The sequence below is a fragment of the Dermacentor andersoni genome, chromosome 9 (assembly GCF_023375885.2).
Source record: "Dermacentor andersoni chromosome 9, qqDerAnde1_hic_scaffold, whole genome shotgun sequence".
In the NCBI taxonomy this organism is placed as follows: domain Eukaryota; kingdom Metazoa; phylum Arthropoda; class Arachnida; order Ixodida; family Ixodidae; genus Dermacentor; species Dermacentor andersoni.
This window is the reverse complement of record NC_092822.1, coordinates 138,659,282-138,673,749: the sequence shown is the minus strand read 5'-3', so window position 1 is coordinate 138,673,749 and position 14,468 is coordinate 138,659,282. Positions and strand designations below refer to the sequence as shown.

Genomic DNA, 14,468 nt, shown 5'->3' with positions numbered 1-14,468 from the left:
GCTTTCGCCGTCACATACTTGTTCGCTTGATTTAAGGCACAAGTTCGCCCATTAAACTCTCTTTAAGTCTACCGCCGATGCAGTGTCCTTTTCTGTCTGGCTGTGTGTCAGGTAGCTCACCGTCACCTACGTGAAAATATGCCGGTGCACGGGAGTTCTATATACGTGAACAATAGTGCTATACTTTTGCATGGGATTCCCAAGGGGATTTTTCAACTGTTCGATATAGGTAATAATTCAATATATCCGGGATCGACTGTATTGTGAAAATATGCACGCTCACATAGACTACAACATTGTTATGTACAAGTATTTAATAGTGACTTACAATAAACAAACAAAAACCAGTAAAAAGGAAATGTCATGAAATTTTACAGGGTCAGGTTCAGTGGCAATATCAGAAAGAAAGCTGTTGCATTCGATGATGGTGCAGCATATAAAAGAGCATGCATATCGTAACGGTTGGCACGCTATGCACTTGATTTTGAAACGGTTATCTTGGCGTAGAAAGATGACAGACGGCGACTGAAAAGAATCGCCGTGAAGTATGATGATAAAGCTTGTGAAGCAGAAAAAGATGCACTGGCTTTCAACGAAGGCATAGCGCTTGTAAACCAGTTCATGCTTTTAATAAGGAAATGATACTGTAAGATGAATAGTTGAAAAAAATGATGCGAGCTGCTCGGTTTTTAACAGATTCAATGTCGTTGATGATGTATGTCTGACCACGACCCCATATTGTCAACGCGTATTCGAGCTTCGGGCAGAATAGTGTAGCCAATCACCTGCCCTGACCGATCACCGCAGAATTTCTTGACTAAATCTTTATCACACATTTCTTCATCCACTGCAGCCAGACAACAATCTCGTAGCAGCTGTTCACAGCGTCGTCCCTCGACATGTGCATACCACAACATTCCAACAGTCCTTTTTTATACGTACTGCGCATGACTAGGATTGCCTTGCGAGCCATACTATTACGTTCAGTGACCCTGCTGGCTTCAAATCTGCCATCGCAGAAATTTTGAGTATTGTGGATAAATCATAGAAATTTACTATGTATCTACTGTGCCCATAATTGTCATTGTTTTCACTTTGCCTGTACCAACAACTCATGTGATGTCCCTCACGGAGCCCTTGAGGTAATATACATAAATAAATAAAATAAATTACGTCTTCATTCCACAGGAATCCTTGCCCACCGAAAGGCCATCTACGATCGCTCGCTGCTGTGCCTATGAATAAGCAAGATTTAATACGTGGGTCGCTTATACGTAATTATATAGATGTAGCCTCCTTTTTCTTTCCCTTTTAATGAACACCTTTGTTATTTAAAGGGCCCCTGAAACGGTTCGGACAAATTTTGTAGACGCGTAGGGTACAGCTTAAGTAGAACATTCACACCACAATTTAAGTGAAGCGTTACGTATTAATGGAGCTACAAGCGATTAGAAGTTACCCTCCTCCCTAGTCATGCTTTTCCTCCTCAACTCATTCGCCGAGCGATCGGGGCTAAGCTCCGCCTTCACTGGTTTCGCGTCACGATGCGACGTCACATCGTCCACTTCCGGTTGTTTTGGAGCCCGCCCCCGCCCGCGCGAGACCTCTCCGCTAGCCGCTTGGCCGTCGACCCCAAGCGCGAGCTATCGAAGCAGCGTGCGTTGCGAGCAATCTGTCGTAGCGCCGAACGTGTCTGGTATTCCGGTAACCACAGGCAAGCTGATGATTTCGGCGAACGACTGGAGGCATAAAGTCAAGCTGATGAAGGAACTTTAGCGTAGACGTACGTGAGCGGCCTGATCGGTCTGCACGGTCCAGACACTTGTTGGCGCAGCGCTTAACCAGCCAAACAAAGCGCTAATATTGCTCTAACCAAGTGTAAAACATTTTAAACATTTATAAAAACAACGTGTTGATGATTACACTCCTGCGAAAAATGCACACCAGCAGCAAAGAAGAATACACTTCGTTGCTGCTACTGTGTATGGTTGAGCTCTGTGCCACCAGGTGGCTGCACCGTGCAGACCATTCACATTTGCCCTTCTGCTCATCTCATGGCTCATCCCGTTATGGCACAGTCAAGCGGCCAGACCCTGTCTGCTTGCATTTGCCCTAATACTGGGCTCGCGAAACGCTATTGCGTTAGTAATCTTCCGGTGTAAAGTGACGGCCACAAACGCGCAAACCCTGGCGCCGATCGGATAGCGGCAGTCCGATGCGCAGCAGCCAGCTCGCTCGTATGCTGCCTTGCAGAGGGACACGATGTCGCAGCTTGACATATTGCCAGTCGCTACGTTTGCAGTCCACAAAGCAACAAATTCGATTCATAGTGCTCGCGAAAAGACTGAGACCGACTCTGACCGCGGAGCTCTCGTCAAAATGGGAGTACGTTGTAACACAAGCAGACGACACTTGCTGTGTGCCGGAAGTGCTTAATTGTATTGAAAAATCGTTCTTCTGCATTCTCTTTATGTTACTTTCTGTTTATAAAAACAAACGAACTAACATTCCAACTATTACGAAGATCATTTGTTTACCATAAAGTTGGAAAAATTATTGATCACGCGCCTTGGTCAGCCAATCGGATAGCTCGCCCCACTGACGTCATATGGGTGATTTTCGTCATATGGGTAGGGGCGGCTTCAAATTCCACCGAGCAGCGTGCTCCGATCGGCAGCGATGTGCATTTTTAAAACCTTATAATAAATTACACGCTTTACGCGGAGCACTTAGATGTGTCAATTAATGATCAGAAGGACCTACTCTAACGACTCAGTACGTTTGTAGAAAATCGTCAAAATCGTTTCAGGGTCCCTTTAATGCTAATAAACAATATCGTTTTGAGCATCTTAATCTTCGGACCTTCCATTTGACTTTGCTAGTTCAGGTTCAAGCTGTTGCTGTCATGCCTTGATATGACAAAATTCTACATGGAGCAAAGTTTTCTTTCATTATCTATATTCCTTATAAAGAAATAAACAACATTAATGCAAAAAAATTCTGCAGTCAGGGCTATGCAAAAGAGCTACGTGTGCAAAACTGCTAACATACCAGACTTGACTAAGTTTCAACATTTCATTCGCTCACGACTTGTCGACTAATCTTATTATTATTATTTTTTGGACCTTTACAGTGTTTTTGATGTTTTTTAGTGTTTTTCATTGCAGTTGTCTTATGTTCTCATAATATGTACTAATGTTTTCTCTGTAATAATTGTGACTTAATTATCTTGTATATTACCTATGTTTCACTGTATTACTTTTGTTAGTCTCTTATTTTTACTATGTACAAACTATGACCAGTGCCTGTGATTGCCCCTCCCCCTCATGTAATACCCTTGTAATGAGGGCCTTTGGGGGTATTTTTGAATAATAATAATAATAATAATAATAATAATAATAATAATAATAATAATAATAATAATAATACAAAAATGAGCAACTGATTTGACTTCCCCGATTGTGACCTCCAGGAAGAGGGCCTCTGTTGCCATTTCGCAGCACCGACTGAGCATTCATGGTGAGGCAATGGCCCACAGATGGCACTGTGCCTGTTTGGCCTGGACTTTCCACAAGGAATTTGCTGATTTCAGGTGTCTCCACTGGAGACGTTCTACATGAGAAGTGGCTGGGAAGGTTATCTCAAGGCAAGGAGAGGTTGCACACCCTTTCAAACTTGGCATGCAACCCTGTGGAAGCTACACAGGAAGTTCTGCAATCAAAAATGTATCCCTCTGCATGCTTTGTGGTCAAGTTTTGTGCTCACAGTTGCTTGCATGAGCCTGCCCATAATGTTGCAGCAACGACTGAAAAACCAGACAAGGAAAACAACGAAAAGCATAATGATTTAAGACAAGTTATTAACAGCAGCATAACACAGTTTCTTCATCTTTAAAGATTAAAGCTTTTTTTTTTCATTTACACTACTTACTACTGAGTGTGAAAATGTCTAAATAAAGATGAGCTTCATAATTGCTGGCAAAAAATGCAAAACCATTGCTTGGTGCGAGCACATGTACTGCAAGAAGCCTTGCTAGCCTCTGCAGCGTTACCTGCCAAGTATGACGCACCAGTTTTGGAGCAATTTCTGAGCAATTTCCACAAACAGCCATGACTAGCTACTGCTGTACCACAAACCAATCCAGGCCTACCCAAGCTTTTGCACTAGACATGCTCAGTCTGCTGTCTATTTATTGCATCAGTCACCAAAACATATTCCTTGCGTTGAATAACCTCAGCATACAGAGGAACGTATCCAGAGTTATCTTTGCAGGCATTTTGCCTTTCTGCTGCTGGCTTGCATAGTATTTTGGCTATGGGCAAACAAAAATGTGAGCCGGATTCCACGTTTCCAGTTTCATTACAGAAGGGGAACTCTCATTGAAATGAGGTATAGGCAACCAAATTTAGTTTCGTTTTATTATATCTGATATCAGTTTATTATATCGAGGTTTAACTACATCAGTCATAAATAAAACTAAAAAAATGGCGGATAAAACTAAAAGAGGCTATAATGCATTGCGAAAATAATTTCATACCTACAAAATTCAAAAGAACTGAGTGGAAAACACCGTGGATCACGCAGAGCATAATTCACCGAAAACTAGAACTAAAAAGACGTCGAAGAAAAAGGATAAATTCTGCGGAGATAATAGAGCTCACATGCAAATTGAAATTAGAAATAAAAGCTGCAAAAGACGATTTCTTTTCAAATAAGTTAACAAATTTCATAAGGAATCAACCACAAAAGTTTTGGCGCTACTTGTCAAAGCCAGAAGGCGTGAGCAGTAAAATAGAAGTGGCAGGTTTGGTCATAGAAGACATGCGTGTTGTAGTAAATACATTTAACACCTATTTCCAATCCGTTTTCACGCGCTGGCCAATCTCGAGTGCGCCTGTGACAGCCGCTGACACCCGGATGGGCGGAGTTGTGATAACAGTCGGGCATTTTAAGCTTGCTTTTGGAAATCGACACCAAGAAGGCACCGGGGCCCAATAATATATCAAATATATTTTTGATACGATATGCGCAGCAGCTGTCTCCCCTTTTGCAGATTATATTTTCTGAATCGCTGAGTACAGCCTCTCTTCCCAAGGATTGGCTATGTGCCAAAGTAATCCCCATTCATAAAGAAGGCAATAAATTACAGTCAACGACTGAATTTTCGGACGCCCAAATTTTCGGACATGCCTGATATTTCGGACGTCTTCGCAGCACCGCCACGAGCCCCATAGAATCAATGTATAAGGACATCTGAAGTTTCGGACGCTCGAACCCCCCACCGTCCAATTTTCCGGACTTTTTGACGGACGGAAGGTCTTTTGGCTCCTCGCGCAGCGCCCTTGAGAAGGAAATCCACTTGCAGCCGAAGCATATCACCACTTTGAACCACAACTAGCCGATTCTAGTCGTCACACACCGATTTGGTCTGGCCACGCTGGCTATGTTCATCGCCACACTTTCGCCTCCGGCGAAGTTTCCGGAGCGGCGCCATTTTGTTTGTTTGTTTGCGCAGGCCACATTTTGGCTAGCGTGGTGTGTGGTTGTCTGTTGTGTCAAGTGTGCTCTGCGACGCTAGGGCTAGGTGCTTCGACGCTCGTCAGCGAACTCCACTGTTCGCAACTTGAAGATTTCACTTGCCTTCGATGGCACCCACTCCGTCTTCGTCGTCCTCGCCGATGGCATCGAAGCGCGGAAAACAGTACCGTCGGACGACGTGATCAACGACCTCCGCTCTGCTGGGGTTTCCATACCCACGGAAATACCTTTTGAACAGTTTGGTGACGCTGACAACGAGCTCGATTTCCGCGCAGAACTGACTGACGAGGAAATAGTCCGTCGGGTTGTGGGGGATTCAGAAGACTCCGATGTTGAAAATGAGGAGCCAATGCCTGCGCCACCTACAAGCGCCGAGTTGACGCGAGCACTGTTGACTCCTTCATCGGTGTACAGTGCTGACATGACCCTTGCTCAGATCGAGGCGAATGTGATCGCATGCAACCAGAACGCCGTCAAAACAACAATCAACAAGTTCTTCAAGCCACTGCAGCAATAACACCGGCTGCCCGACGATGCACATGTACATAATAAACCGGCAGTCGGCTGCATACAGAGTTTTTGAACGCCTCTTTTTATAGCCACTTCACTGATGCTGTGGCAGGGTTTCGGAAGCCTGTTACTTCGCCCTTTACCTCTAGATCTGAGAAAAAAATAAAAAGGGTGCGTTTTTTTGCATGCATTCATTTTTTCGGACTGCCTGAATTTTCGGACGTTTTTACGTTCCCTAGAGGGTCCGAAAAATCCGTCATTCACTGTACACGTGGAAACATATAGACCTATATCACTAACAAGTTGCTGTTGTAAATTAATGGAACACATAGTAAGTAAAGGCGTCATGACATACTTAGAGAAAACAACGTATTATATCCTAAGCAACACGGCTTTAGAAAAGGCTTGTCAAATATAACACAATTATTAGAAATAACACGACTTCGCATCAATAATTAACTCCAAATTCCAAGCTGATGCTATTTTTATTGATTTTTCGGAGGCTTATGATCGCGTCATGCACAGTAAACTAATCGAGAAAATAAAGTCTATCGGAATAGAACACAATGTAGTTGAATGGATAGCAGCCTATCTGTCAAACCGAACTCAATATGTTACCATAAATAATTATGACTCGGACCAACTCGAAGTTTATTCAGGGGTACCACAGGGGTCCGTATTGGGGCCATTATTATTTCTCATATACGTTAACGACACCACTGACTGTGCAGAAAATGGAGTAAAATTGCGGCTCTTCGCCGATGACTTGGTAATTTATACAAGTGTGCATGGAATCGAGGACCAGCTTAGACTAAATACTACACTAAGCAATATAGCCCGCTGGTGTGACATGTGGGGAATGGACATTAATCTTAAGAAAACACAGTATACGACTATAACTCATAGAAAGTCGATCTTTAGGTTCAATTATACATTAATGGGCAACGATTTAATACAAACTGACACAGTAAAATATTTAGGCATAACCTTTACAAGCGCGTGAAAATGGAATACCCATATCGATAATACATGTACGAAGGCCTTCCGAACACTTGGTTTCTTGCGAAGAAAATTAACTGCAGCACCATCCTATGTGAAACTAACAGCATATAAAACTTTAGTAAGGCCAATTCTTGAGTATGGTAGCGTAGTGTGGAACCCACACCAGAAAGGTCTCTCACAGAAGTTAGAAAGTATTCAAAATAAAGTGTTGCAATTTATAGAACTTTTCATCGGGCGAGGAGGATGGGCACGCGGAGAGCCTTTCCTCCTCTCTGGCTTGGGCCATCCGGCACGGCGCTGCTTGAAAGTATTGCTGTCGCGTGCTGCGGAACGATTTCGAGATGTTTTAGATCGTACTTTGTGAAATTTATGCCATGTCCGTTCATATAAGGTCGTCAGGGAAGCCTTTCAGTGCATCGGTAACTACAGTAGGCGGAAATATCTCTTGGGGGCGCAAAAATGTGACGCGCTTTATCAGCCGCGGTGTATGTATGTGTTGTGAACTATATTGCTTATATCGGTTATAATTCAACAAAGAAAACCAGTGTCTCTGTATTAACAGCATGAAATGGTAAACCTGTTCACTATCTGAGCACTTGGCGCGCAGGGAGTAAAACATCAAGCATAAGAGCGCATGCTCGTGCACGGCCAGCCTAAGCAAACCACGACACATCTAAGCGGCAGGCGCTATCAAATATTTGTGATGCACCGGCATCGTTCTCACGCATTTCAATTCTAGTAGGCTTCAAATTACCACATGTCTACGCTAGCCTTCCAGCATGAGGCCGATGGCGTTGCTCAACACAGCGATCACTGTTGTTGGTGAACCAACACGATACATATGTAAGCTATGCGCTTCGGCATTGCCTTTTTGGCCTATACAGCCATAATATATGAGAGGGATCGCATAAAAAGAATGCGATGCCTATATTTGAGGACAAAATTTGCGTAATACGTGTGAGTGCGTCGTAGAGAACGGAACGAACACAACCGAAATAAAATTTCGGTTATCATCCTCTTTCTCGAAAAAGCAAGAGAAAACGGGCTAACGCCGCAATACGACCTCGCATAGTCAGGCCGCACAACGTTTATAAATATATAACCGCTGATGCCGTATGCTTGGACCATGCGGTATATAGAACAAAGATATCTGCAATCCAGCACCTACCAGCTAGTGCTTAGGACGCTCGCGCAGTTCGTAAAGAGTCCCTTTGCTGGACAAGCTTAATTCAGACTGTAAGGTATGCTACTACTGCTTGTCAAAACTATTTTATTCAGGGGCGGAACCCTCATCCATCGAACCAAGTAGTCACGCAATGTAACCTGCAGCGAACAGTTTGAACGCTTGTCAAAGTATGACATCACAGCTCCTATCGTAGCAGAACGGTACCCACTCTGTTACGATTGTCGCGTATGTTTTATGGCTCCTAAACCGCAGCTTAGAAATAGAGGATAATACTGAAATAAGGTCACGTTAGTGATTGGACCATTCAGAAATACACAGCTGATCTCCGAGGCTGATTGTAGGCTCAAATATGGGTGCGCACATCGCGCTGCGTGTTCCGTCCACCTCAACGCCAGCAGAAATTCCGGCCATGACGCCTTAAACCCCTTCAGCACGTCTCACAGAACCGTTTATCATGTAGAAGGCACACGTCATACTAAACAGACCGCGCGACCGCGAAAACAAACGCCAGAACCTACCGCTGAGCGTATACCTGCCATGCAAAAGACCGCTTTCACCCAAGCCAGTATGGCGCTGCTCATAGGCGGCGCCACTGCATTCACAAAATGGCGGCGCCTACTAAAAAACGGTCTATATACCATAAGTATTCTCGACAAGAAAGCGTAAGTGCTCTTAGAAGCCAGGCAGCACTGCCTACCCTTGTTTGCCGGCGTCGTGTGGCTGTCATGAAATTCCTTTTTATGCTATGTAATGACAACATTAATATAGATAAGCGAGATTACATGCAGCCACCACACCGACACTCCAAAGAACTTGTCATAACAAACACATCAGGCAGTATCCAAGACAGTGCGACATGTTTAGATATTCATATTTCCCATGGGCAATCGAAATCTGGAATTCGTTACCAAAGGAAATTGTAGAATCAGATTCTGTGGATGGCTTTGTCGCAAAATTGGAGCCATATTTTGGTTGTTCATGAAAGTATTTGAGTGCGTAGTTTAAAGGTAATGCGTTGGTTGAGTGATTGGACACTAGCGCACAGGTGATTGCATACTGCCTTATGATTTCAAATGTAAATATTGCAATGTGCTGAATAGTGGTGTTTTATAGATCCACGATAACTTGAAAAATGTTATACGGCTAATATTACAATTGTTTTGAGCACCTTTTCTTATTTCTTGATTCATGAGAAACAAAGAAAGTGTCTTGTGTTGAATACCAGAGCTGTTGTATGGCAGTTTTCTTTTGCTTTCTATATTTTTTCTCTTTTTTCCCTTGTTTTTCCCATGCTCATGTGTATTTTTAATCCACTTCCTGTTTGGGCCTGTGCAAAGGCCTACAGTATTGTTAAATAAATTAAAAAAAAAGAATAAATTCTGCTTCGAGTCAGTGGTGCACACACCATCAGATGTATTTTATGTGGCATTGTAACATTGACAGCAACTTTGAGATGTTAGGCATTCTCACTTAGCTTTGATTTGCAGAACTTGAAACTGAAATCAAGCATTGTCTAGGTGCTTCTCGTCAGCCATGTATTAACACAATAGCGTTAAGGGCCCCGTGTTACAGAAAAGCGTCGGACATCGCTTCAGCAAAAAGAATTTCGAAACAAATTTTGAACTACGCATACCCAACCACTACTCTTCTACCACCAAATTTGCTCATATCTTGCCTTTCATTCCTTAGAAAGTTATTCTGCGAAATTTTGAGAACGGCAGCTCACAAACAAATGTAATAGAAAAAAAAAAACACCAACAGCACATACCTTTTATGTTAGCTTTTCTCAGACTGAAACAGTGCAAAACAATAACAGGAGATCAGCCAATGCAAGAGGCTGCATTTCTACCAGAAAGCTTGCCTTTATGCACAGTGTTCACCGCCAGCATTTCCTGGTAAACGTTACAGTCACAAAAGCTGCAGTTGCCGGGAAGCATGAAAAGCAGTCAGGGGTCTTTGAATGCTATTGCATTCCACTCTTAAAGGTGAAGCTTAAGCATCCTCCAAATTTTGAGAATGCAATACTCTTAATACTAAGAGATGTAAGGTAAAATTTAATTATATAGCCATGAGAACTTGCATCCACACTCATTCAAGAAATTCTCGATGAACAATACTCAACAGCTTTGAGAAACCACAGATGGGCTCAGTCAAAGTTATAACAGTCATCTACCAAAGAACTGCTTGCTGGATGACTCAAATAGGCTGGCTGTACCTTACACAAAGCATGGAATGTCTGAACAACTGAATGCCACAGGAAAGAGTGTGATGTCCCACAGATATTAAATTACGTTTTTGTTCAGCACCTAAACATTCACAAGTGGAAAAAAAATATTGCCACCAATGACTGGAAAAATAAAATGAACTTGATAGCTTAGTCAGTAGTTTTAGAGCAGTTATTGTTAAACAGGAGCTGCAAAAGCTTCTCAATGTCAACTCTAAAGAAGCATAGCTTATGAAGGTTTGGCAAAAATAACAATTTCAGCAACTTCATAATTATCAGCAATTGTTTTAACTAGAGTGCACATCTTCTTCTTAGGATCCCAATAATGTCACTTTAATGAGCACGCGGAAGCAGTGCGAAACTGAGCTGCCTACTTCGTACAATTTAATTTTCACCATACTGCCGACTTGTCTGTCCTGCCATCGCACCATAAATGTTCCAACTTATGCCTGTTTCACAAGTTTTGTCATACCAATTCATGTTTGAAAGATGAACTACTACTTCAACCAAACCATATTTCTTCTCACAGTAATATCACTTCGAAGTGAGTGTTCCCACAAGTTGCCCTACCACGCATTATGATTCTTTCATCCTCTGGACCAGCATCGGATTAAACCAGCTTCCTTCTTCCACTGCTACCATCACTGCCGGAGCCACCTTAAAAAATGCTGTTCTTGATATTTTGTAACTCCCCTCCTCTCTGTGATGCCTTCAGGCCCCCGAGACTATGGAAATAAATAAATAAATAAATAAATAAATAAATAAATAAATAAATAAATGTACTATTGCATCAGGTTAGCCTCACCGTGTCCCAGATGAGGATGTCGAAATCCCCAGCGAGGCTATTGTTGAAGTGCATGGTCAGGTAGAGGTTGAGGAAGTCGCAGAAGTGGTGGTACATGTTCACAGCTAGAAACAAAATGGACGAGTGCAAATTAAAACATTGTATAACAGCAAATTTTCAAAGGGAAATGAGAATGTAAAGATGCCACAAGAAAAAGTACCCTTACACAATTACAAGCACTAAAGCAACATTATGTTGGATAGCTTGAAAAGAACACTATGCTGGCAACAAAAAAGCAAGCTTCTTTTTTTTTGTCATTACTACACACAAATGAATAACAAAAAAAGAAATGCAGAAAAGGCATCAGCAAGCTAGTCACTGAAACCAATTGAATTATGAATTGAATTTTGGGGTTTTACGTGCCAAAATCACAATCTGATTATGAGGCACGCCGTAATAGGGGACTTTGGATTAATTTTGGCCACCAGGGGATTTTTAACGCACGGGACATGGCCATTTTTGCATTTCGCCCACATCCAAATGCGGCTGGTATTTGATCCCGCGACCTTGTGCTAAGCAGCACAACAGCAACGCAACATGCTAAGCCACTGAGGTGGGTTTACGACTGAAACCAGCTGCTAATCAGTGGCATAGGCTAATTTTTATATTGCAAGAACCTCTTTTCTTTTTCTTGTTATTCCGTCTTTAGAGCAGGTCTAAGAAAACGCTGAGGCTGAAAGTGAGCATGTCCTGATGGGGTTGTTGGCCCCTGTTAAATGCCTGCAGAAAATCAGCTTCTACATGTCACAGTTCAACAAACAGTATTGCAACACAACATGAAGCTGCATATTGACACGTGTACTTGTTTATCTTTTCTGCGTGACTGCTTGTCACCACCTAACAAATGCTATCGCACCTCGGAGGATGCCCCTGCATGTGCCGGAAGTTTCTGGAATGTTATCGATGGTTCCATCTGCTGTCTGTCACCGAACCTTGTGTAATCTGATTGCATGTATGCGGGATGCTAATGGTGTGGAACTTTGTGAAAGGCGCGCAGGTCCCGGCGGTTGCTTTGGAGCGTTCGGTGACTGATGTGTGGGAGCCAACACGCTTGGCCTGCTGATTGGATTTTCGCCGATCGCCGACTGTGTTTGCCGCTATCATTGTGCTTCGAGTGTAGCTTATTCTTGAGGGCACAGGTTCGCCCAGTAAAACACTAGTTCCGCCATTCACAGTTTTGTTGCTTTCTTCACCGTCACTGCCACGTGATATCTGGTGGAGGTGCTAGTTCGTTCATGTGCCGGATGCCCCCGACAAGCCGTGATCCAAGCCCGGACCGCAAAGACAAAACCAACGTCGTCTCGGATCATCGAGCAAGCCGCCGACTGCAGCAGCTACCCCCGGAACATGGACTTCTACCTGAGACGATCAAGAAGATCCTGGCCAAGACAACCCCAATGGCTGCCCCAGTGTCCCCCATTATCGTGCAACAACCTCGGGACCCACCGACCTTCCATAGATCAGTGACTGAAGACCCGGAATCCTGGCTGGAGACCTACGAACGAATCGCGACTTTCAACAACTGGGACTTCGACTGCAAGCTGCGGTATGTATACTTCACCTTAGAAGATGCCGCCAGAACGTGGTTTGAAAACCGGGAGTCGACCCTGACAACATGGGACCTGTTCCATAGCGGCTTCCTGCGCCCCGTTACGAGCATCATGCGCAAGGAAAGGGTTGAAGCTATGCTGGAAGCCTGAGTGCAGCTACCTAACGAGAACGTTGCCATCTTTATGGAAGAAATGAACCCTCTGTTCCACCATGCTGACCCGGATATGCTCAAGGAGAAGAAACTCCGCCTACTCATGTGTGGTGCGAAGGAAGAACTTTCGGCGGAATGATACGAAGCCCACCGAAGACACTCGAAGAGTTTCTTCGCGAGGCCACCAACAACGAGAAGACACTCGAAATGCGGAACCAGCACTTCACCCATCGCACGAACTCTACAAACTACACCGAATTTCAATCACTGGCCACTGACGATCTGCACAGGACTATCAGAGCGGTTGTATGGGTAGAGCTGCAGAAGTTGTAACCAAGGTCGCAGCCTCAAGTAGCCTCAATCGCCGAAATTGTTAAAGAAGGGGTTCAGCGATCGCTTGGAATTCCCGAGGTGCAACCACAATCGCCACAGCCCCAGCTGGAAGAGATGACCTATGCCGCCATCATCCGTCATCAAGGTCCCACTCCGCGACCGCATCAGGGGCCTGTAACGCTGCAATTCTGACGTCCACCGCAGCCGCCGCCAGCACGCCCACCTGTCGCCCAGCGCAGCTACGCGAAGAAGACGGACATTTAGCGCACCCCTGACCACCACCCACTCTATTACCATTGCAGGGAAGCAGGCCACATTTACCGCCGGTGTCCTTACTGTGAGATGGGACTGCAATGGTTCGCCGTCAATGCACCGAGCCCACAGCAAGGTGAACGCCCACATGACATCGCTGATTACCTGGCCACCAATCAGTGGAGCCCTCGACGACCCTCCCGTTCACCATCACCAGGCCGCTACCTGTCGCCAATGGTACACTGCCCCAGCCCGTGGCTGCTCCGGCAGCCCATTTCTGGAAAACAAAAAGCAGCAACCGATGGAGGTGCGGTTGCTGTTCGTCGAAATGATGAAGATCCTCCGCCGCCACCAAAGACACTATCTAAATGACATAACAATGACACGCTGCCATCAAGACAAAGCCTGAAAGCAAAGAATGCACCGACCAAGGACCTCATGACGCGACGTACAAGCCACAGGTCAGTGCGACACAGCCGTGATCCGACGCCAAGATCTAACTGCAATGCAACACAAAGAACCACCGATCTTGACGTGCTTCTCGACAGCCACGCAGTCACCACTTTAGTGAATACAGGATCTGGCTACTCTGTCATGAGCGCACCCACTGTCACCCAGTTGAAGAAGGTTAAGACTGCATAGGAAGGCCCTCAAATTCGGACCGCTGGAGGACACCGAATAATGCCGATTGGAATCTGCACAGCAAGAATTACAGTTCAAGATTGGATCTACCCTTCGTTATCCTCCAACCATATTCACGAGACGTCATTCTCGGTATGGACTTCCTGAACCAACACGGCGCAATCATCGACCTGAAGTCGAAGTGAATAACGCTATCGGAAGATAAAGCGATGCAGCCGGAGAGCCCTCGTAGTCA

General features: G+C 44.4%; 1 protein-coding gene across 2 annotated transcripts in view; it reads right to left on the bottom strand.

The window, feature by feature from the left end:
- The window catches only part of LOC126529764 (EGF domain-specific O-linked N-acetylglucosamine transferase-like), a 182,861-nt gene that overhangs the window by 73,982 nt on the left and 94,411 nt on the right, over positions 1 to 14,468 (bottom strand). For both annotated transcript variants that reach the window (XM_050177270.3, XM_050177273.3), the window contains exon 8: positions 11,266 to 11,369. In XM_050177270.3, coding sequence (XP_050033227.1) covers positions 11,266 to 11,369 — 104 coding nt within the window. The remainder of the gene's footprint in view (positions 1 to 11,265; positions 11,370 to 14,468) is intronic.